The sequence below is a fragment of the Gavia stellata genome, chromosome 2, assembly GCF_030936135.1.
Source record: "Gavia stellata isolate bGavSte3 chromosome 2, bGavSte3.hap2, whole genome shotgun sequence".
NCBI classification, from domain to species: domain Eukaryota; kingdom Metazoa; phylum Chordata; class Aves; order Gaviiformes; family Gaviidae; genus Gavia; species Gavia stellata.
This window is the reverse complement of record NC_082595.1, coordinates 82,901,884-82,925,339: the sequence shown is the minus strand read 5'-3', so window position 1 is coordinate 82,925,339 and position 23,456 is coordinate 82,901,884. Positions and strand designations below refer to the sequence as shown.

Here is a 23,456-nt window from a genome sequence, read left to right as displayed (position 1 = left end):
GGAGCCACAGGTCTTGCAAAACTATTTTTTTGCATGGGTCTTGGCACAGGGAAGACTGAGATTTGGCCTATGAGCACTGAAAAAGTAATTGCTCCATTATCTCTACTCTGTTTTTTTGCCTTCATGAGCACTTACATTTCTTACTTATTATCTGTTTTGTAATTAGCTGTTCCCATAATAGAGTGTCCTATGCTGAAAACTCCATTATTACTCTTGCTTTTCAACAGACTTAAGCATTTTTTTTTCTGCTGAGTTGCCTTTTTCACTAGTTTACTTTCTTTTGCAACATGTTTAATGGCCAATTACCATTTTTGCTTTAATCTTAATTGGAACACAGTTGGAGACATGTGTCATTAAGGCTGCAACAAATAAGCAGACATTTCCTCAGAACTGAATTTCAATTTTCTTCTACAATTACATATATTTGATTAAAAAGGTCATACCTATTAGCAACATCTAGACCAAACACATACTGTGCATTTTTTTAAATGAGTCATGTAATAATTTGGATCAAAGGATATAATTCTTTGCTCCATTTATTGAAAACACTCTCAGCAAGGACTGATGTCTAATAGTTATGACTAACTTCATTGATGTGGCTGTGTGATACATAAAAATGTTGGCACTTCAAAGCTGTGAACAGTAAACTTTCATTTATTACTATGTTAAAAGTATGACTGTTAACCTGGCTGTTAAAAGAATATTTGACTATACCGCAAGGTTCTTACGAAACACCAAAAAACCCCCAATGCATCTAAATATGGATGAAACAGCTAATGGTTGGGGTAAAGCACCTAAAGGTACCTTGAAAGTAGATATGTGATACTGGAACAACTCAAAAGTGTAAGAAAGACTCATCTACTATGTAGTGGGCCAGTTTTACTAAGAAACAGTAAACCAGTGTTTATCAGTGGAGCATCTGAGCATGTCTTCTACTAAGATATCTTTGAACAATTGAATGAACTGCCGGCATTCCTCCCCTTCCCTTCATACAACTGAGCAAGAGCCAGATAAAATCTGTAAACGGGTGTGCTCTCCCAGCTGTAAGTTATATGAAGACTTAAAACTAAGGAAAGCAAATAAAACTATAGAAATCCAAAAAGACAGTTCTGATTTTGCTGGCACGGATGGAAGAATATAATGGGTATGTTTCAGCCTTACAACAAAATAAATAGCTTAAGACAAAAAATGTACTTTGCTAAATTATAAAGGAAACCAGTAAGGGACTGAAAAATATGGTAGGTGTGAGGTTTGGAAAAATATTTTTTTACTCCTTAGCATAAAAGAATGAGGAGACTTTCTCTCTTTCATTGAAAATTGAAATGTTGATTTCAAAATATGATAATTATCAACTTCTGTTTCCTGTTATTCTCTGTAAAGAAATACTTTCAGGTCTGCATTTAACGTGCTTCCACATGGAAGGAACAGCATATAAACAGGACATAAATATAGATAAATTATAGATATATAGTGTATATATAGATAAAATATAACTATGGGGACTATAAAATTTACTAATTGCACTGTTCTTGAATTGTGTGTGAATTTTTAATGGAACAAGACAGTATTTCCTGATAGAGACATGGGAGCTTTCGTTCTACCTTCCATGAAACTGTCAGGACCCCTAAATGAGATACAGTCTCACAATATGTTTCTCACACACTCTGCTCTCTTCTGAAGCACTTAATATCAATTCTGTAATAACTGTGATTCTATTATAGAAAGGCTACAATTGTAGAATCAATATCATAATAGGAAAGTTATTATAATAACTCCCCAGCTAGGATACTATAATGGAATCAAGCTCATAAGAGGGCTGAGAGGCCTGCTTAACACTGTAATAGATAAATTACTGCCAAAGACTATCAGTGATAATGTATTGGCCAGAACTGTAGCTGAATATACTTCTGAGCTGTTTGTCTCCTGTTGCTAATATTAAAATCTTTGATTTGTCCTGCACCTAAATCAAGTTTATCTTCCTTCCTTCTCCAGTGCCAATAGTTACTTTGCCAGTAGGGAATGGAACAGAAAAGCAGCTGATCCCCTTTCTCTGTTTCTGAACAACTTAACTTCAGAACATCCTCTGATAAAAGTAGTCCAATATACATGACTATCAGTGTTGTACCTCAGATATGATGGAAAATGGGTGGAAGAGAGACATTTCTAAAATAATAGCATATTTGCAGGGACTAATACATTAGAACCAAGCAGAAGCAATTATACCAGATATGTAGTTAGGTTAAATCTTGTATGAAAAGAACATTATAGTACAGTATGTGTAAGTAGCAGCATGGTAAATAGCGTTTCAGCATTTAAGTGTGAGGTGTAATAGTTTGTACTATACAAGTCAGTGACAGAACACTAGTGAAAGCAGACAGAAACAGAGAACTGGACTTTAAAAAGTGGACTGTTGTATTGGGATAATTAGAACGTATTCACAAGCACATGCATTATTTGTTACATAGGTAACTATTATAAATGGCAAAAGCATATTGTATAAATCTAGATGCTATTATTTTTTCTCTATTTGACCTTAGTTACAACACATGCTCAGTGAGGCTCAGAAACTTCTAGGATTTCTGTGTGGTTTTACACAGGAATCTCTTCAGTAATAACATAGTCTGGTATAGATTTTTTTTTCTTTAACCAAATCTTCAGCTTCCTCCAAATCAAGGTCAAAAGAGTTATGATATAAAAGTATATGGACTTTGAAGTTCATTATTTTCTACCTTATCAGGACTACAGGTAAAGCTCCATGATTTTAGAAAACTGAAATTCAATTTTCTCTTCCACAGCACAAGGAACTTGGCTTAAATAGGATGAAAATATTTCAATTATCATATTTAGTAATTAGAACATTATTAGAAATTGACAAGGATGTTATTTTGTATCTGGAAGTCTTATAAGTTTCTTCAGTTTTCTTTTGAATTATGCATAGATGGACTGCTAGTACCCTCAAGCTGTTCAGCTGAACATTTGGGAAAAGTCAAAGGTAGCAACTTCAGTGGCAATAATTCCAATGAAATACTAGAATATATAGAAAGAACAATGATCTACACTAGCTGTGGGGAAATTGTCTGTCAGGGGAACATTGATGGAGACGAATGCATTAGTTTTGTCACTGTTAGGGTTACACCAACAGCGTCAGAAGACGTACTTCTCCAGTGCTCTCCATTGCATTGACTTTACCAGGGAAATTGGCTTTTCTAAAAAGGTTTGTGCCCACAGGAAAACTAAAATATCATTCACAGATCAGGCTTGAAGAGTTAATTTGCACAGCCTGTACTGTCAGACATTTGAAGAAAAATCCAGATATATAGCACTGCCCAAGCACCATTGCTCTTCAAAGCTTTGGATGTCTTCCAGTATTCTATGGAAGCCAATGGAATGAGTTAAAATATTTTGTCAAAGTAAACAAATCCATGCTTTAAAAAAAAACAAGAAAAATATAAGACACTATGAGTATACAATAATACTTTAATAAAATCTCTGATGACTTTTCAAATTTATATAGGACTAATGTAAAAGTTTGTTAAAATATAAAAGTACATATTCAGGATATAAAAAAGTTTGCAGCACATAAAAATTAGAAGTATCTATACTTGCTCGCAAGAGAAGTGAAATGGAAAGAAAGCAAAAATGTGAAGTTTTTTCTGTTTTCTTTTTAAAAAGAAGAGGAAATAAGGGGGAAGAAAAAGTAAAATGGAAAAATCAAAACTTTCTGGTTGTAATCTCGCATAGTTTCCTTGTCAAAATAAACAAATAAGAATAGTCAAGGAAATCAGGAGGAAAGAAAGATAAATGTGTGCAAACCAGTTGCTATAGATAGAATCCATTTCTAGCTTAATCTGACAGGTTACCTTTTGTATGAAGGCACCTGAATGTCCAAATCATGCTCTGAATTCCTTAATTCTACATTCTATATAGTAGAGGTCTGCTGTACACATCCTGATCAACTGGTATATTATATGTTCCTAATAGTGGTGCATACCCTTCAAGTCAGATTTTGTGAATCAAACCATTACAATGTATTATGGAAATAAAACTTCAGAATGCATTCCAAGTAGATGACACCATTCATAATATGGCATTTATGCTTTTCCACTGAGAATAACAGAAGAAGCAAGAAAATCTGTGAAAATATTAAAAAAATAAAAGAGATATTCCTATAGAACTTCTACCATTAACATAATGTGTTTACTTTCTTAATATAGCAATTCTGTAATTGGTGCACACAAAGGTATTTGTTACAGTAACCTGAGTATTTCCACACAATTAGAAAACATAGTTTAACTACCCATTATGTTGGCTTACTGTGAATCTGTTAAAGACTACATTTACAGCAGTTTATTACTAAATAAACAGATGGTGTGAGACTGAGTGAGTTTTCATATGAAACTAATTCTGCTTTTATTTATACCATCATAAATCTAGGTAACATCATTATAATAATTTGATCTTGAAAGGTGCTGAGTAAAGCTATAAAGAAGTAAACAGTCTCAAAAAATCTTTTATTTCAATGAGAATCCTATAGATTCTAGACATCCTCTACGAAGAATATTATGTTCTTAGAGGATCTCAGTTGCCATTTATGAATCTTGCCAGCGGGTTTAACTTTTCCTTTGAGAGTATTAGACACTGCTAATTTCTTTAAGGATGACTACAGAAATGTTGACTTTCTGAAATTTTAATCACTTACTTAAATATCTAAATGAATACCAAAGTCTTCTGAAAATCTGGCTCCTTGTGAAACAACTACCTAAGAGACCAGTATTTCTAACCATGTACTGAAAATGATTTCACATATTTCTGAGCAGAGGCAATTCTTATACTGCAGTACTCATTTACTTGTTATTATACTGTATTTTATTCAGCAGAACATAAATGAAAACTAATAAAAATGACAAACTAAATTTTGACCATTAACTAAAATAATAAGAACAACCATTAGAGCTCACTCTTTTCTCATGAATGATGAATTTAATGCAACCATCTTCCCTAACGGGGAAAAGTCCTGCTGTCTCAACATACCAAGAAAATTGCCTTTTAATGATTGTTCTGGAATCCTAAGTATGTATCATTATAGTGAACTGCAGGAGGAAAAATGTGTTTATATTTAATTTATAAATCAACAAGTGCCTTTAATTGAGATTATCCCTTGAACTAGATTTGCTCAAGAACACCACACAATTTGTTATTTTAAATTATTTTAGCAGTGAGTGTTTAAAATTAACCCCCCAAAATTTCAATGAAAAAGGTCACAATAAAGCTTGCATTTTAAGTGTATTTCCTTTAAGAGCACCACCATAAATAATCACACACGATTTATGGATTCCAAGATAACTATAAATTGTTTTCTGAGAATGAAAAAATAATTTAGAGAATGCCATGACCGATCAAAATAGAGAGAAAAATGTGTAGAAAACCAACTGATCTTTGTGATGGCAGCTTAATGAGCATATGCCTCTCATTTTGTAAATAATCTTATTCTGTTAAACTGATTTTAAAGTATCCATTTTGATTAATAAATAAACAATCTAAGTAGATGTATAAACAAAGTTTACTTCACATTACTTGCAGCCTAAGGCGTAATTGGCTGGTCACTTTAAACACTTTGGTTGAGAAAATATAGGATTAATAAGTCAAATGAGTTTAGACAATTGACAGAAATGTTTTCTAAAGTTAATTATCTTTGCTTTCCCCTCTCCCTTCGTGTTCATTACCTTTAAACGGAGCCACACATTGGCAGAAGTAATTACCAGGTTGGTCAATGCAGGTGGCTCCATTCTTGCAGGGAAATGAAGCACACTCATCTATATCTGTTTCACATCTTGCACCTTTGAAAAGACGAAAGATTTGAACTTTTAGTAAGACAATCAGGTGCCAATTTCTAATTCATTTGCACCACAGAATCTCAGGCAACTTGTGAGGAGAAACTAACATAAATCAACCAAATAAAGAGCCACACATACTAATGTCAGCATCCATTTAATTCTTATCACCACAAATACATAACAACTTATTTCTGAGTTGCTAAATGGTAACTAATCTTCCCTCTGTGTGGAAGCTTTGAAGGCCTTTTTAAATGCAAACTAATTTATCTTGTGCTATTTAGTTTACAGATGGAGTCAGTGTTCCAGTTTGTTGGAATGCAAATGAAACATTAGACCAGGGCAGATAAAGAGAAATGAGAAGGAAACACAAGGAAATTAGTCAGTGATGTCTTAATGGATGCTTTGTGGACTACCTCGCTGTGGAAAACAAGGTTTACGATGAATACAGCTCACCAGTAAAGCCGGGTAGACAGATGCATTCATAGCCACCAATAAGGTCTGCACATGATGCATTATGAAGACATGGAGAAGAGTGACATTCATTTATATTTGCTTCACAAGTTGTGCCTATAAATACACAACCAGGCAAAGAGGAGAAAAGTTACTGCATAGCACATATAGTTAAATACCAACATTTATTTTAACTGAATATAGCTCACATACTGGAATCTATTTGACACCCTGTTAATGTTCAAATTTTGGCATCTGTGACAGTATGTTGATATTTTTAATGCTTAAGCTATTCACTGATTTTCCCAAAAGATTAAAAGGACAGTCATTGAATAGATTCCTAAGGCTTAAAACAGACAATTTTCTTATTATATAAATATAGAAGAATAGAAAACAAATTACATTAAATATAATAGACTGCATTGCAATGACATGAGAGGAATATTCCTTGTGTTTCTGATAAAGCAACAGATGTACTCCCAGAAAATGGAAAAAGAAATCTGATGTAGACAAGAACACAATTTATTCCAGTCTAGACTATAGCTAAGATAACCACATAGCTATTTAAAGTATAAAAATACTCTATTGCTAATATTTCTGAGTGAACTTATTTTTTTATCATTTGAAGAATAAATTAAAACTTACATCAATTGCAAGGATTGGGAAGTTCAAAGAATTTTAATAAATAAAACTGCAAATGATAGTTGTTCTGAATATAACTAGCAGTAGAAATGTAATATTTTGCCCTGTAACATTTGAATTATAGATTGCTTTGTATTTCAATGATTAAAAATCCATGATGTTTAAAAAATTAGAGAAAATGGATGCACTTTAAATTCCTAATCTGAGCTGAAAGCAAAGAATATCTGCAGATATTAATGCATCCACTTCTCAAAGTGATTAAATTTTTCATATAAATTGTACAAATATGCCAGAAACAAAACCTTTCCCACACAGTTTTTTTCTCTGATTCTCTTATGTTAAATCTGCCAACAGTTTAAAAAGCTTACAGAAAACAGTATATGCTATTTGCAAAATTTCACTGAACCCCACTGATCCATTTTCAACAGCTAAGCCACCAGCCAGCAGAAAACACCTAGTTTCATGCTGTCATGAAAACAAAGTAGATAACTTTAGTCAAGATGCACTTATGCTGAATTTACACGTTTATAACCTCTGGTGACAGTAAAATAAGTATACAAGCATCTCATCTGATATGTTAAAAAATTGGTGTAAGACTCAAAGTAGATTTATGAAGTTATAGTTCTATGGATTTTTTCATACCTTGAAATCCATCCTGACAGATGCAACTGAAGGCATTCAGGTGATCAACACAAGTAGCTCCATTGCGACAAGGGTCACTAAGACACTCATCCACCTCAATCTCACAGTTATTACCTGGAAACAAGTGAAAGATTCACTTCATTAGGAACATGCCACTGGTCACTCACCAGTACAAGCAGCAACAACAAAATGACATAACTGAGGTTAGGTACAGGGAACTTTTGCTGATGAGCCATAAATTGTCTTTGGGGAATTAATTTCTTGCTGATTAAAGGCAAAAGTGAGATGTATATGTAATATATAATGTTCAACAAAGATATGATGGGAATTTTATAGGTTCATTTATAGATGTACTCAAAAATTTGCATCTTTTCATATTTTAGGGGCAGTAAAGTCTTGAGGTTTCCTGAAACTTCACAAAAGTATGAGTATGGTTTCTAAGACTGAATATTAAAATAGCACAGTCTTTTTCTATAATATTCTTTTTCATTAATTTATTAATTTCTGGATTTGTTATGAAGATCTCTATGGGAAATGTTGGGAAAGGTTTCCACTATGGTTAACATTTTAATAAATTTTTTTGGAAACTAATAAACGAAAAGTTAGATATTGCCATATATTTTTAAATATGTGTAGGAAAAAATTATAGATGCTGATTTCTAGTTGAGAATAATATACCTAATATATTTTCTGGCCTTTGAGGTAGAACAAAGGTCAGAAAGTATTTATTTGCATTTTGTAATTGAGTTATCCAAACAGATGATAATGGCCTCAAATTTATTATTACTTATGCCTAAAAGGTAAGTAAAAAGTTCCTGATTGTTTCAGAGGGGTTTTGAGAGCTTTATTTATCAAAATACTAATCTACTATTATATAGATATAAGTATGAGAATTTAAACAAACATTTCAATAAAATAGGACCTCACCAAGAATTATCACAAGTAACATCAAACAATTTTCCTTTGTATTTTGATAATAATAATATTAAAATAAACCAACCATAGAAACAAGATATAGCATTTCATTATATTACAGACACAAATACTACAGCTATTATATTACAGATTCTTTCATCTAAATGGATGCCTACATTAGTATGTAGAGCAAAAATTTAAGAGGTATGGAGTCTACTTAAGATCTGAATTCTTCTGGTTGCCTGTGTCCTCCTTGACTATCAAGGGAGACGCTAGAGTTCCTGCTTTAGGAGCCCCATCAAAGTCCCTGAAGTTAGACAGGATGGATCTGGGCTGCAGAGCTGACCTGCCACTCAGGGAATTCCTACTGTGCTTGATTATTTCATCATACAGGTGATCAAAAAGATCTGAATCTGTATCTAGAAAGGTTCACCATTATTTTTATGGTGTAATCTGGAATTACTGTGACAGTATGCTGACATAACCAAACCAATTTTAATCTAGTCACACTCTGTACTAATGACAATGAACTGCCGGGTAGGTTTAAGCATGAGTAGTTAAACATGCCCAAGACCTTGGATGTAAATTTGGCAGTTGAGGCCCTTGTTACTGCAGCCTTATTGTTACGGGAAGCACAAAGCAGATAAATTAAGGCAAACTTGCATATGGCTGCGAGTTGCAATCACATCAGTGTAAGACAGACACCCTGTCTAAAATAGTATAAAGTAAGAGTTATTGGAGCGGAAATAGTCCCTTGTAGTCAGTATTATTTACAGCTGAATACTCTTACACAGCTGAGTATTTTTGTGTGCCAGGAAACAAAAGTTGCTTCTTCCTGAATCAGAGGCACACTGCTAAATTATATCTATTGCTACTTTTGAGTAACCTTCTTTTCTGTGGTTTAGGACTGACTTAAACATGTTAAACAACACTCCTTTGAACACACCTATAAAACCAGGTGCACAGAAACAAAGATAGCCATCCAATATGTCTTTACAGATGCTGGAGGCTCCACATGGTTGTGACAGGCAGGCAGCAACGTCTGCTTCGCAAAACTGACCAGTAAAACCTGATGAAAAATAGAGTAACAAAGGACATCATAGAAACTTTAATTTAGTCTGAGAAAACAGACAAGTGAGAGACTAATTTTGCTAAGTACTTTTGTGTTCTTTACTTATATTTCAAAATTTTATTTAGGATAGAGTAAAATACTCCAGTTTCTTTGAAAGTTTCAGTTTCATATACAAAGCAATTCTAAATGGAACAAAAGAACTGTATGATAAAGCCGTACTTGCAAAAATAATAAAAAACATTCAAGATACAACAGGTCTTCAAGAGAATTTGATAGAATGTCAATTTCTTCAAGTGGTTTATGCAGATATTCCTATTTTTATTGAAATATAAGTAAGCACACTGTTGATAAAAGCCTTCTCATTTTTAGTGTGGTGTTTTGTACACCACAGTAAGAAAACATCCTATGTTTCCAAGCCAAAAAAGGAAGCTGTCCCAATACATTCTGTTATAAAGCAGATATTACAAGATCTGACAGGTTTGACAGGTTATTGGTATTGATTTTTTGAACCAGTTAACTTATAGTTAATAAGAAACCTAATCTTGTAAAACATTGAACGTCCATGTTTCCTGTTGAGGGCTACATATGCACAAAATATCAAAAAGCAATTCAAAGATAAAATATGAATCTACATTTTACACTTAGGGTATATTGGCCATGGTATTATAGTTTCTGAAGCCATCATCCAGCAAGAAAATCACATGGTTCATTGATGACAGCAGCTTTAGTTTAGAACATACACAATAAATACTTGCAAGTAAATATTCTTTGTTTCACTGAAAAATAGTTGTTTTCAAACCCAATAAATATTTTAAATTAATTGATATAAAACAATTAAAAAATCAATCATTGTGTGTGGAGCTAGGATACAGGTGCTGAATATAAATGCTAGGTTTCAAATTTGGGACATATTTGTTGTAACTTTGTCATAACAAATGTGTGAGTTAAAGTTTAAGAAGTATAGTTTTCTGTTCTCCTATTAACCGAGCACTTAAAAGGTTTCTAAAGATTTTTAGTTTTTTGCAAAAATAATGTTCCAGCAAAGATCAAAAGAGACTGAACCAATTTATTATAATTTAACAATTACAGCATGAAAAGCCACTAAAGACTTGAACCAGAGATTTGGTTCAGTGAGCTAAATATAATTAATTCCAATGTCTTACAAACTTGTATACCAACTCTGGCTGAAGATCTGAACTTCACATTTAAGATGTAAAAAGATTTATAAAGGAACGCTGTGCTTCAGTAACATAGGTATTACCAGAACAGTTTCTAGTATGCCGTCAAGTTGCCCCATATCTGACCTTGTGTTCACCAATGTTTTACACAAGGAAAAAAAGGAAGAATCTTTGGTCAAAAAAGTTCAAACAAATCTGTATTCCTACAGTGTACTGTGATAGCTTTAAAAAATAAACATAACCCTGTTTTTATAGCATTTATTAAGTGCAGATCCAGAGTAATAAATTATTACAAAATTTTAAAAGTTCAGCCCTGCTTGGGCCTAGATTAGCATAATCTTCAAATTAAAGGAAATGTAAACCATGTCCTTAGGGCATGACTGAAGAGCTACTGATCTGGAAGATTTTTTAGTTTTTGAACAGCTGGTTAGATGAGGTAAGACAGCAACTTCTGACCATCAGGGTAAATTCCTGAAACATACTGTGCTTTAGAAATTCTGGCTTGTATAACAACCCTTTGAGGCATAAATACAAGACAATGCATATTAAAATTGCTTTACACATGCAGTCACTTTGGTTTCTAAATCAGTAGATGCAGAAAGGTGTCTTCAAGCTATGTTTCTATTCCATCCCAAACACCAGCTGTGCAACATTCTCACACCACTGAAGTTTTCTTCTCTGTTGATTGCTATTAAATATTTAAGCATCTCTCTCATTTTTGCCTTCATAAATAGCTGTTAACATCTGCTTACTGAAGTAGTACATAAAGCTAATATAAAAAATTATGATGAAGTAAAATGGAAACCTTAATCAATGATGGTAACAGTTATACACAGATACATGTATAACTGTTATATGTGGTTATGTGACTGTCATCCAAGTGGAGATACTGAATATAGAAAAGTCAACATGATTTTTTTGTTTGACAAACTAAAAATAAATATTCATAATAACTTTATAGATTGGAAATAAAGATCTTAACCTATGTATGCTTTTATTTCTCTGTTTTGAATTAAAGTATTGCAGCATGGACAAATATATCTGAAGTTACTATACTAAGTTGAAGAATAAAGGGTGTTGGTTTCAGGGCCCAATTTTAATATTAAACATCTGTTTTTGTATAAAGTTTCTCATCAAAACAGGTTCAGCAGCAGTACTTAAGAATATACTATTTCCTATCAAAAGAAATGAGCAAGTCTCGGTTTATTTTTCTGCTACAGACACTCAAAAGATACTTCATGAATTTAGATAATGGAAATTTAGCAGCAGAGTATTTAAAATATTTTTTTTCAGAAATGCCACATTTACATTCTTCAGACATTTCTTTCTGACAAACCCAAATGCCTCATGACAAAAGTGATTTTTACTAGTCGGACTGTGACACTTAAACTCTCCAGGGAGATCATTGCATTGTGATCCATTCTGACATAGTCCAGCCATACAGTGATTTATGGCAATTTCACTACATGGCTTCTTACATTCTGGATGGCAGGTACATCTGAAGCTATTAACTGGAACCTCACATTAAGGGTTATTGTCAGGGACAGCAGGATTTCATGTGCATTCATTCACTCTTATTGAACAAATACTACTTCTGGGGAAAAAGTTATATGGTTCCTGTTAAAATTACAGCTGGGAAAAACTTAAACAAACTGAAAGAAACAAATGTTAGAATTTAATTAATTAACTTAAGACCTGGACAATATTTTCACTGTCATTAAGATTCTTACATACTAATGGGTTGCTAATTTCTCCTCATTTGCCCTGGATGTGGGCATACAAGCCATTTTATTAATTTGATTTTTGAGATAGAGTGATTGTTATTGTTTTTGTCATTCAACACTTATCATAAGGAAATTCTACTTTTGCTTTGGTGCTCTAGAATTTCAAATATAAAAATTGTACTTATTGCAAAAATTATATAAAATGGAAAAATTGTAAAAAATATGCGAATAATAATAGCATAGTTGAACAAAATAGAGAAAAGGTAATAAAGAGGAAAAATCATCACCTTTGGATGAAAGACCGGGAAAAAAATGCTTCTGTTGCCTCAGACAATGTAACAGGAAAGTATTTTATTGTGACCATCTGCTCTAATAAATACATGCGTTTGTTGTCAGTCACAACTATAAAAGACACAGTGGAAGATGCAATTTTCTCTGTTGTATCCTTCTTGCGTATAGGGTTTCTGGAACTCAGAGATCAAACCCCACTAATTCTCAGTAAAGACAATTCGAACTTCAGCGATTAGATTAGAATAACAGAATTACTCTCTGAAAGTTTTAAAAACTTTATGTTCTAAAATTAAAGAGACTGAGAAATGATGCAGATGTGACTTTAAGAAAGATTTGTGTTCTCTGGAGGCTGCTAATTTTCACAAGCAGACTTCCTGATCTAACAATGGCTACAATCTGAAAAATGGTATTCTGTTCCTGTGAGAAATTCAGTTGTCATTTTATTTCCCAGTCTAGCTTGGGGACAAGTCAAAACTTGTGTTTCTGTACACATAATCTGAAAGAAAGTTAAAACGTTATAAGTATGTGCTATTATGAGTATTTAGGTTGTTTGTACTTCAGTTTCTTACCTACATACTCAATTCCTGAAATAAATAGATAAATATTCTAAGGCAAATTAATTTCAACAGATTTACAATTTTCTGTCATTTAGGTTTGAAGTGAAGTGTTTCAACAGTTTTAAATTTATTGCAAAGCTTTCTCAACTAAGTAGTAAGTGAAAAAAATAAATCCTCTACGCCAAAAGTCAGTTTTTATCCCATCATATCAGCATTTTCTGATGAAATAACATTTAATTGGATATTCCTCATAATGCTCTACTGGCAGCTGAAAAATCATCCTTACAACTCACTTTGCATTTTGTATTATGATTTTCTGACAGGAAGACTGAAGAAATATTTTTTTCGGCAAAAACTTATATACATCATTTAAGCTCAATTTAGTCTGGAGAGGAATCTTAAACAGCAGTCAGTCCACCTTCTGCTTACTGCTCACTCACTTTGTTATCAACAAACACATGTACATTTTAAAATAGTCTTCACACCACAGAAGTTCTGCCTTAGTCATATTAGATTGTTTACTGTAAACACCAATGTGACAATGATGGCAAGCCGATGTACCTGTCACAGGCAACAAAATGAGATTTCATCTAGGCTACAGATAATATCTTTTCTCCAAGATGGATTTGCTCTAAGACCAGGACCAAATGAAGCTTGGTCGGCCTAGATCAATTCTGATTCAGATAGTTCCCAGTGGACAGACCTCACAGGTAGACCTTGGAGAGTTAGAAGTATACCGTATATGAACCTGAATCCACATGCCTTTCGGGCCCTCTTCTAGGCTTTTACTAAGCAATCATTGTTATCCAATTTGTCCTAGTCACCTCCATGTTAGGCAGAAATTCTTGGCACAGGAGCAGTAATTTCCCTTCGCTGATACATTTGCAGGTGCTGCTCAACTCTGGAGGTTTGTTTTTACTTACACATGCTTCAGTTGTGCTCCTACATAGGAGAGTTACGGGGCATTGTTATTTCCATTTCATGAATGCAGTCCATTGTGGAATCAGACTGAAATTACAGGTTAGTATGAACTCTGTGTACCTGAATGTAAGTTGTCTGGCATATTTACAAATTAACAAATTGTCAGATTAAACTGAGTTCTCTAACAGTAACAAGCTGTTCTCTAACAGTTTGGTCACTACTTACTGAACACCAGTACTTTTCTGATAATAATCTTCATTCACCAATGAACTCTAGCATGATGGATAATAATGACTTTTTTCTATGTTTCATGATCAAAATCTGAATACCTACAGCTCTGTATAGAGGCATAAATCCTTTCGAGCAATAAATATTAATAGGCTTTGGGAGATGGGTAACGGTTGGCAACACACACATTCCAATCATGTCACATGGTGACTCTGTATGACAGGTCTACATCTTAACACCACATTTTAAAGTACTGTGTTCAGCTAGGTTTAGTTCAATAATTTTAATCAATTTTATTATTCATATGAGAATACGATGACAAGGCAGGCAGTGCACAACCTCACTGACAAGCAATACAGTCCCACAGTGCCCAAACGAGAAGAGCTGAGCAGGTCAGCTGCTGGTAACCAGGGTCTGCCACAGCACAGTGATGACTAGACAGGCTGCACTGACAAGGTAGGTCTGAGATAAACCTGGGAAGTCAAAGTCAGCAAAGCAAGTCAGATTGGCAGGAGCTTGCTGGTACACTCTGACATATGGCAGGGAACTACATCACTTCTTGCACAAGCAGAACTCCTGACCAAATATCTCAGCATGGAGATTTCTTTTTCCACAACACCGGTACATTGCTGAATCCCATTCAGCTTGTATTCTCTGGATCTGTTTTTGCAGATTACTGCCCGGTTGTTCCCAGTTGGTATGTATTTGTTTATGACTGCCAAAGAGGATGCGTCTTGGCTCAACTGAATCTTCTTTCTTTTCCAGACCATTACTAGAGTTTTTGCCTGTCTCTCTCTCAGAATGGTGTCATCTTCAAGTTCAGTTACCATATTCCCAATTCCATCATCCAGGTCATTGATGAAGAACATTAATGGACCCAAAACACTTCCAGTGAAATTCTTTTCCACGCTGAATCACTATCATCTTTTACTTTTTTTTTTTTTTTCCCAGTGAGCTACGTGTCATTTAGTGGTAGTTTCACTGAGACAGTGTTCCCTTGGTTTCCTTATAAGAATACTGATGCACTCAAGATATATATCACCTACTTCTTCCTTATCCAGAAGGCTTATTACCACCTGGGAACAGAAATTGCAATGGTTTCACACATTTTGCTCTTGAGAAATCCATGTTACCTAGTGATTGATTGTCAACTTTTTGTTGGTTTCAGATACTTATAAATAGTTCATCTTTACATTTTCTCTAGTATTTTTTCAAGAATTCAAGTTAGACCTGACAGTTCTATACTTCACCTCTGCTCTTTTCTGCCTTTCTGTTATTTGACCTATCCACAAGCCAGCAGCTCTGAAATTGCACTGAATCATTTCTAAATACCATAGCTGAAGTTGTGGCCAAACAGACTTTAAGGTATGCATTTTCATCTAAGTGTTTTCTAGATTTTTCTTTTTTTTATGGTCAAAGATCTTCCTTTTAGACAGTTCAATGTACTTGACTATTTTTGCTCAAGCAGAAAGGATGTTGAAAACTTCTTGGCATCGTATGTCAACAACTTTCTTTGTTAGGAAGCAGATCGACACTTTCCTTTCTCTCTTCTAAAAAATTACCCAAATATCAGCTATACATTTCCTCCCATCTTTTTTTTTTTTTTTTAAGGGTACTTCATCCCATCTTGAATATAGAGCAAAACAGCAGAACAGAAGCTAATTATCTAGAAAATTCTTTTAAAAGGAGTGACTTCATAAACTCTGCTGCTAGTGATCTTCATATGTCTCTGTAAGATCTCCGACCTTTCTGTCACTTTCTTTCTCTTCATTCTCGCCCTCTCTAGAATTTCTTTCTGCCAGTGGGGGCTAATGAGTGCATCACTTCTCTCTTAGCAGCCTGACTGGAATGACCATTTCTACTGCTTTGGACAAGCTGGACCTTACGCCATACAATTTAATGAGAAGATATAAAAGAATTATTGCTCTACAATGTTTTTCTTTCAAAAAACCCCTCAAACCTAGGAAAAGAGCGATAAAGGCCAAATACATCTTCCAATACTGTGGGAACATTTTTGTCAGTTCCACTAAAAGATGGATTAGACCTAGAGAAAAAGGATTAAGTAAGAACAGAGGCATACTTTATATATCTTACAGAAATATACCAGAAGACTTCTTATAGCTATTACAACAGGAGTTTGATTACTGTAACACAGCAGGCAACTGCAGATTCTCTATTATTTACTCTAAGAAGCCACAGAATAAGTTTTTATTCTGACTGTGCTTGCTGCCTTGGAATGTGTCAGACTATCTTATTTCATGGTATGATGCATTAGAACAGGACCTAATGCTATTTTACAACTGCAAAATAATATAGGCACAAAAGTAGAAAGGAAGAAGAAAAATCTTATGAAATAATAGCAGTTATCTATTTTCATTTTACCATAAGGACTCCAAAGTGGTCAGTGTTTGTGGCTTCTTTTGGGAGGATGTCAAGACATACTGAGAAGCTGGTGCGTATTGCAGTACCTACCTTGTTTCTTATTACCGATGGATAAGTTATTACCCTTTCCTATATAATCTCTTCTTGTAATTTATATGCAAAACCTATGCATTTATAAATTCCCTTATGCATAATGAAAAAATGAGAGTAAGAAATTGCCTAATAGAAATAGTTTTGATTTTTCCATTTTTTTGTTGCATCATCTCATAGATCAGTCTAATATGATAACACTTAATGAAACATAACTACAGGACCTGAAAAATGGCAATACTTCAGCAGATAATTAAAGCTAAGCTCCAGAAACATACTCCTTTCCTTGTTGTATAAAGGAGCGACTGTACATGATACTTTGATATTTTTTAAAACAAATTCTGTGTAACATGACCAAAATAAGTATTTGAGGTATTTCTTTCCAAACCAGGCAAAACCAGTTAGAATCAGGGAAAAAGCAATGCTTCCAGTAACTCAGTATGTAACAGCTGGCTTCAGCTTCTAGGCCAGTGGCATTTTTTAAAACATAAAAAATAATATTTCACAGGAATAGATTACAAATCTAGAAGTAAAAAAAAAATCTTACCATTCAAATGTTGCTAGTTCAGTTAAAAATAAAGAAATAACATGCCTTGATTCTCACCTGATTTAGAGCACCAGTAGCAAGATTAACTTGAATTAAAATGATGGTGTTCCATCAGTGAGAAAGCAGAAGCAGAGACATATTTCATCTTAAAAAAAAGGAAAATGAGGAAAGAAAAAATTCTTAAAAAGTTTTTTTCAGAATGCCTGTTTTATAAAAGCATATTTCTTAGAGGACTTTCTGTTTGGGTTTGTTTTTTTTTTTCTGTCACTGATAGTTTACAGGTAAATTACACAGGAATATTTTTGCCTTTCTAGAATTAAAACAAAATCCAGTCACCTCTTTCTTCTTGTGTCCTTTTTTCAATGCTGATACATGCAACAGTCATGCTTTAATAGAGTATATAGGGATGGCTTATGGTTTGAGGTTTTTTTCTGCTTTAATAGTGGTCTTTGGGCTTCCTTTTAATTTAATTGATTTATAATTGCTTGCTGCTGTTACTTACTTTTAGTGATGTATCTTCCATATCCAACACCCATTCATTATTTATAGCCTTACCTTAATGTGTATCACCATCAAAAACTCTCTCTATTGTGTCTATTATGCTAATCTATTTTTTTCTGAATAAGAATAGGAAGAATTTCTAGTGGCAAGAATTAAGATTTAATGAGGAGAAATAGCTCTGTCATTCCCTCAATAGAGTACACAGTTAATTCAAAACAGCACCTCCTTAAAACCGGTAATGGAGACTGATGGAGAAAATTTAGATTTTTTTTTTGTGTCCTCAAAGCTTATATTTATTTGACAGTTCTATATAATTTCCAAACATTTAATATTTCTGAGAAATAAATACCTGTGAATTTCAATAGAAACCAAATATATGTTATGAACTATGTTTTTATATGAAAGCAGTAGTAACAATATAAACAACAATAGTAATTAATAATTAATATGTATTTTCTAACTTCTGATAATTACACAAAATTCAACTCAGCTTAACATCTCTGAAAAAGAGATCAGTGAAATACGAAGCTCCCAGTAAAATCAGCACAAGCAGTGGACAGTGTTGCTATCCTCCATCAGTCACATCTCGGAGGCATTGCCTGCCTTTCAGAATTCATGTGACAAGAATAAGGACATAAGAGGATGAGCTACCCCCCATAGTGTGATATGATACTGGATTAAATAAAGAGTTCTTCAGTGCAGTATTCTTATTTTAGAGATGAACTAAATTTGTTACAGGAAGTAAGTTCAATGACTTGATTTAAAAGAGAATAGTTTCTGCAACATAAAGTTGGGCATGCTTTTCCTCAGGAGTATAAAAGTGTCGTGGTTTAAGCCCAGCTGGACTAATCACCACACAGCTGCTCACTCACTCCCCTTCCTCAGCTGGACAGGAGAGAGAAAATATGAGGAAAAGGCTCGTAGGTCGAGATAAGGACATAGGGAGATCAGTCACCAATTACCATCATGGGCAAAATAGGCTTGACTTGGGGAAATTAGTTTAATTTATTACCAATCAAAATCAGAGTAGGAGAATGAGAAGTAAAACCAAATCTTAAAAAACCAACACCTTCCCCCCACCCCTCCCTTCTTCCCAGGCTCAACTTCACTCCCGATTTTTCTACCTCTTCCCCCCGAGCGGCACAGGGGGACGGGGAATGGGGGTTGCGGTCAGTTCATCACATGTCATTTCTGCCGCTCCTTCCTCCTCACACTCTTCCCCTGCTCCAGCGTGGGGTCCCTCCCACGGGAGACAGTTCTCCACGAACTTCTCCAACATGAGTCCTTCCCACGGGCTGCAGTTCTTCATGAACTGCTCCAGCATGGGTCCGTTCCACGGGGTGCAGTCCTTCAGGAACAGACTGCTCCAGCGTGGGTCCCCCGCGGGATTGCAAGTCCTGCCAGCAAACCTGCTCCAGCGTGGGCTCCTCTCTCCACGGCTCCACAGGTCCTGCCAGGAGCCTGCTCCAGCATGGGCTTCCCACAGGATCACAGCCTCCTTCAGGCATCCACCTGCTCCTGCATGGGGTCCTCCACGGGCTGCAGGTGGATATCTGCTCCACCGTGGATCTCCATGGGCTGCAGAGGCACAGCCTGCCTCACCATGGTCTTCACCACGGGCTGAGGGGGAATCACTGCTCCCATGCCTGGAGCCTCTCCTCCTCCTCCTTCTTCACTGACCTTGGTGTCTACAGAGTTGTTTCTCTCACATATTCTCACTCCCCTCCTCTCCACCTGCCATTTCCCGTTTTTTCCCCCCCCTTCTTAAATATGTTATCACAGAGGCGCTCCCACTGTTGCTGATTAGCTCAGCCTTAGCCAGTGGCAGATCCATCTTGGAGTCGGCTGGCATTGGCTCTATCAGACACAGGGGAGGTTTCTAGCAACTTTTCACAGAAGCCACCCCTGTAGCCCCCCCCGCTACCAAAGCGCTGCCATGCAAACCCAATACAAAAAGCTTTTTAAAGTAAAATTCAGGAAGACAAATAAGAAAATAAAAATAAACATACATTAGCCTGTTATTTATGTCATTCATGGTATTAAGTTTGATCAAATTTTTAGGTGTCTATAGCTGTTTTCTGGAAAAGGATGTCTGAAAAGAAATGTTATTTGCATTTCTAATATCGGAAACAGAAGAAGATAGAAAGGAGTCAGATATTGCATCAATGTGAAGAACTGAGCAGAGCAACAGGTAGACTAAAACTCAAGCTTTGGAAGTCTGTAAAATTAAAAAATCTAACAGTAAAAATGATGGAAAACTATGTATGTGAGTGTTGGCGTGCATATTTATACACTTCCATACCTCACCCCATGCACGTATATATATTTTTTTTTGGTAAGGCGAAAGTGTGAGTGTTCTTGCTTACTAACAAATGCTTCATTTCTCAACATTATGGAATTCTCTAAGTGGGATGCATACATTACTGGCTTAATTTTCCTTTAAGGAACTGTCTCACATAGCTGTTTTGTGAAGCATTGTCCAAGGCAGGTTTGGGGAGGTATATTGAAACAAAGCATTACAATATAAAAATACTCTTAACATTGTCTCTGATCATGTCTGCCGCCTTCTGGCCACCTGTGTCTGACAATGTAGAAGGGAAATGAGGAATTACTCATTATTTTTCTAGTCCCTGCATGCTTAGAGCTGGCTTATGTGACAGAAATAAAAACTTCCATGTACTTGCCTCCGTATGGTAACTACAAATAGGGAGACATACTTAATAATGCATTCAGTTTAGGCTTTTTGTTAACAACTCAGTAACTTTGTGCTTGTTTCTCATTCTTTGAAATGGGGAACAAAGTTTCATTATCTCCAAGGTATGCTTTGAAAACAAGCTAAAAGCCATTAAAGATATAAAGTTTGGTGGAATATAAGTGACATCTTGAAAATGTAATTTTAAAATATCTGTGGCCGAACAGTCAAAATGCACAAGTAGTTACTCTCTGCAGTCTTAGAAGACTGTTGGTATCATCAAGAGACTAGTAAAATACAATTTTTTTGAAACATAAAACTCTAATTATCTACATTATTACAGATTTTATATAGCGTGCAATACTCTCTGGACAGTTCTCCATAGTGAAGGTGCTAATAAACAGCTTGAGCTCTCTTTTCTGAGAGATCCATCAGTGTCTTACCTTATTCCTTTTCTTTCTCACCAATGACAGTACCCTAAATAAGCCCAGATATCCTTCTACAGGTAGTCAGTTGTATATGCAGCTAATCTTGCATGCTTACCCTTCCAGTTAGCATTATTTAAGTTTTGGCCATGATGGCCTTGTTCTAAACATGCATATGGCAATGAAAGGTATCTATTTTCTACATAAAGATATAGTTATAATGATATCTGTGCATGTCATTGACAAAAGAATCATATGTACTGAAGAATAGGGGTGTGAGAGATACCATTTTTAGGGTACCTATTTGGAAAAAAACATGGGGTAGAAATCTGGAGCTGCTACAACTCAGATGCTTCTTTTCGACAGAGATTATATGAATACAAACAAAACTTGAGATTTCTCAGATGCAAAAGAGATTTAAGTGGCTTTCTAGATCTGATTCATTTGTTTACCTGAATAATAAACCTTAGGGGGTTTTATTAATCTTATTAATTTCTCATTATATGTGAATGGGCTCATTCTATCAGCAAGAGGCGCTTAAGTATGATAACATACTCCATTAATGTATCAGACAATAAGAAAAACGCAGAGATGCCAAATATAAGAAGGAGCAAATGAAAAATTAGTCAACAGTTGGGGAGTTAAATCCTTTATAGAAGAGTATAACTTTGGTGAATTGTGAAATACAGCTGTGATGGTTTTAACAGGTCTTTAAAATAAGTGTTTAATATTGAGAGAACAGATGATTCCATTCCATTCTGTTACTGCTGTTATAGTGGTTTTAGAAATGAATAGACTCAAGCTAAAGGCTGTCATAGATATATTTCTTCTCCAGGGGGATTTGTGATGGGTTATTACAGTATTTCTCAAGACATCACTGTTTTGTGTCTGGTTTTGTTAACAGTAACTCAATGTCTTATTATCCACTTTGAAATAAATAGTGTTGTTTCTATTAGAAAAATATCATTTTTTTTAAGTCATCTGTTAGGGTTGGAGGATTGAATTGACGTTACAAATGAGCTGGTAATAAATAGATTTTTTTTCCTATATTTTAGCCTCATAAATGATAGCACATTTTTGGAAAAAAAGAGAGAAAGCCAGCAATTTTTTCTTGTTCTTGCTTTTCTTATTTTCTTTTTCTTTTAGGAAAATTTCACTTGCCACTGACATGAAGCACAATACTGATAAAGGTAGGAACACAGGAAGAAAATTGGAATTATAAAAGAGAAAGTAACTTAGTAAATCTGTTACACCTAATAAGTTCGGATCCTTTCACAACAGTGAGAAATTTGCCATGTGCTCTCTTGATCATAAGTTTACTTTCTTCATCACAGCCTCCCTTAACATCAGACTCTTGTAAGAGACTTTTTAATGAAATTTATGAAGTATGTTGCTCTTCTCATTTGCTCTTTCTTAGCTTCTTGTTTCCTATTTTCATCACAATGCTTTTGGATTCCATATTTTTCCTTTCCTACACTTGGTTGCATGCTTCTTTATGCTGCCTAGTATGTGCTGGTGTATAATGAATGGTTTGTAATGCCATCATGTGAATTTTCTTCTTCCTTCCCCATATACTTCTAATCATTTGCAAAAACTGTCTTTAATTGAAAGGTATATCTATTTCAAGAAATGTTTTTAATCATCGTATCTTGTTTCACCTCTTTTTAATTTACCAAAATATACATATTTCAGTATTTAAGTGCAAAAGCTCACTAAATGATTATTTGTGTAAGAATAATATAATGAAATCTCACATAAGTAGAAATTGCCGAGTTTTGTTTGCTCTTATACATTTATGTCCACTTTATAACAGATAACAAAGATTAGGTTGAAAAATTAAAACCTTACTATGCTTCTGGGAACAATATAAACAAATAGAAGGTACAATTGCCAGTGTATTACAGAATACACAATTATGTATTACATCATAACGCACACTTTGAATACACAGTGTCTGTGCAATTACATGAACACTGCAGGAAGGACCTACTGTGTTCTTTTTTACCAGTATTTTTATTCACATAAATGTTGAAGTGCAGATTTTCCTTTGCATGGAACGTGTATATTAAGGTCTGTATTGCAACTAAAAATATGTATGGCAACTTAAAACAAAAGTATGACAATTACAAGTGTGGAAACTTAAAAAATCACTGCACTGTCATCTTGTTCTTCTAGTGAAAATAATGAAAGAATGAAGAGGGATGTATATCTCGAAATTTGATTTACGTATGTTGCAAATACCATACATTAGTATTTTAACTGCCCATTCTCTATATGGCTTAAAAGCAGAATAAAATTGCACTGCAAAATCATTACAATTCTTCTGACATTGAAAAGATAAAACAGACAAACTGATGTTGTCTTT

General features: G+C 34.5%; 1 protein-coding gene across 1 annotated transcript in view; it reads right to left on the bottom strand.

The window, feature by feature from the left end:
* The window catches only part of EYS (eyes shut homolog), a 939,662-nt gene that overhangs the window by 642,532 nt on the left and 273,674 nt on the right, over positions 1-23,456 (bottom strand). Inside the window, exons 15-18 of the mRNA XM_059831070.1 lie at positions 9,430-9,552; positions 7,569-7,682; positions 6,288-6,401; positions 5,724-5,837 (exon numbers count right to left, since the gene is read on the bottom strand). Of these exons, the coding sequence (XP_059687053.1) occupies positions 5,724-5,837; positions 6,288-6,401; positions 7,569-7,682; positions 9,430-9,552 (465 nt within the window). The remainder of the gene's footprint in view (positions 1-5,723; positions 5,838-6,287; positions 6,402-7,568; positions 7,683-9,429; positions 9,553-23,456) is intronic.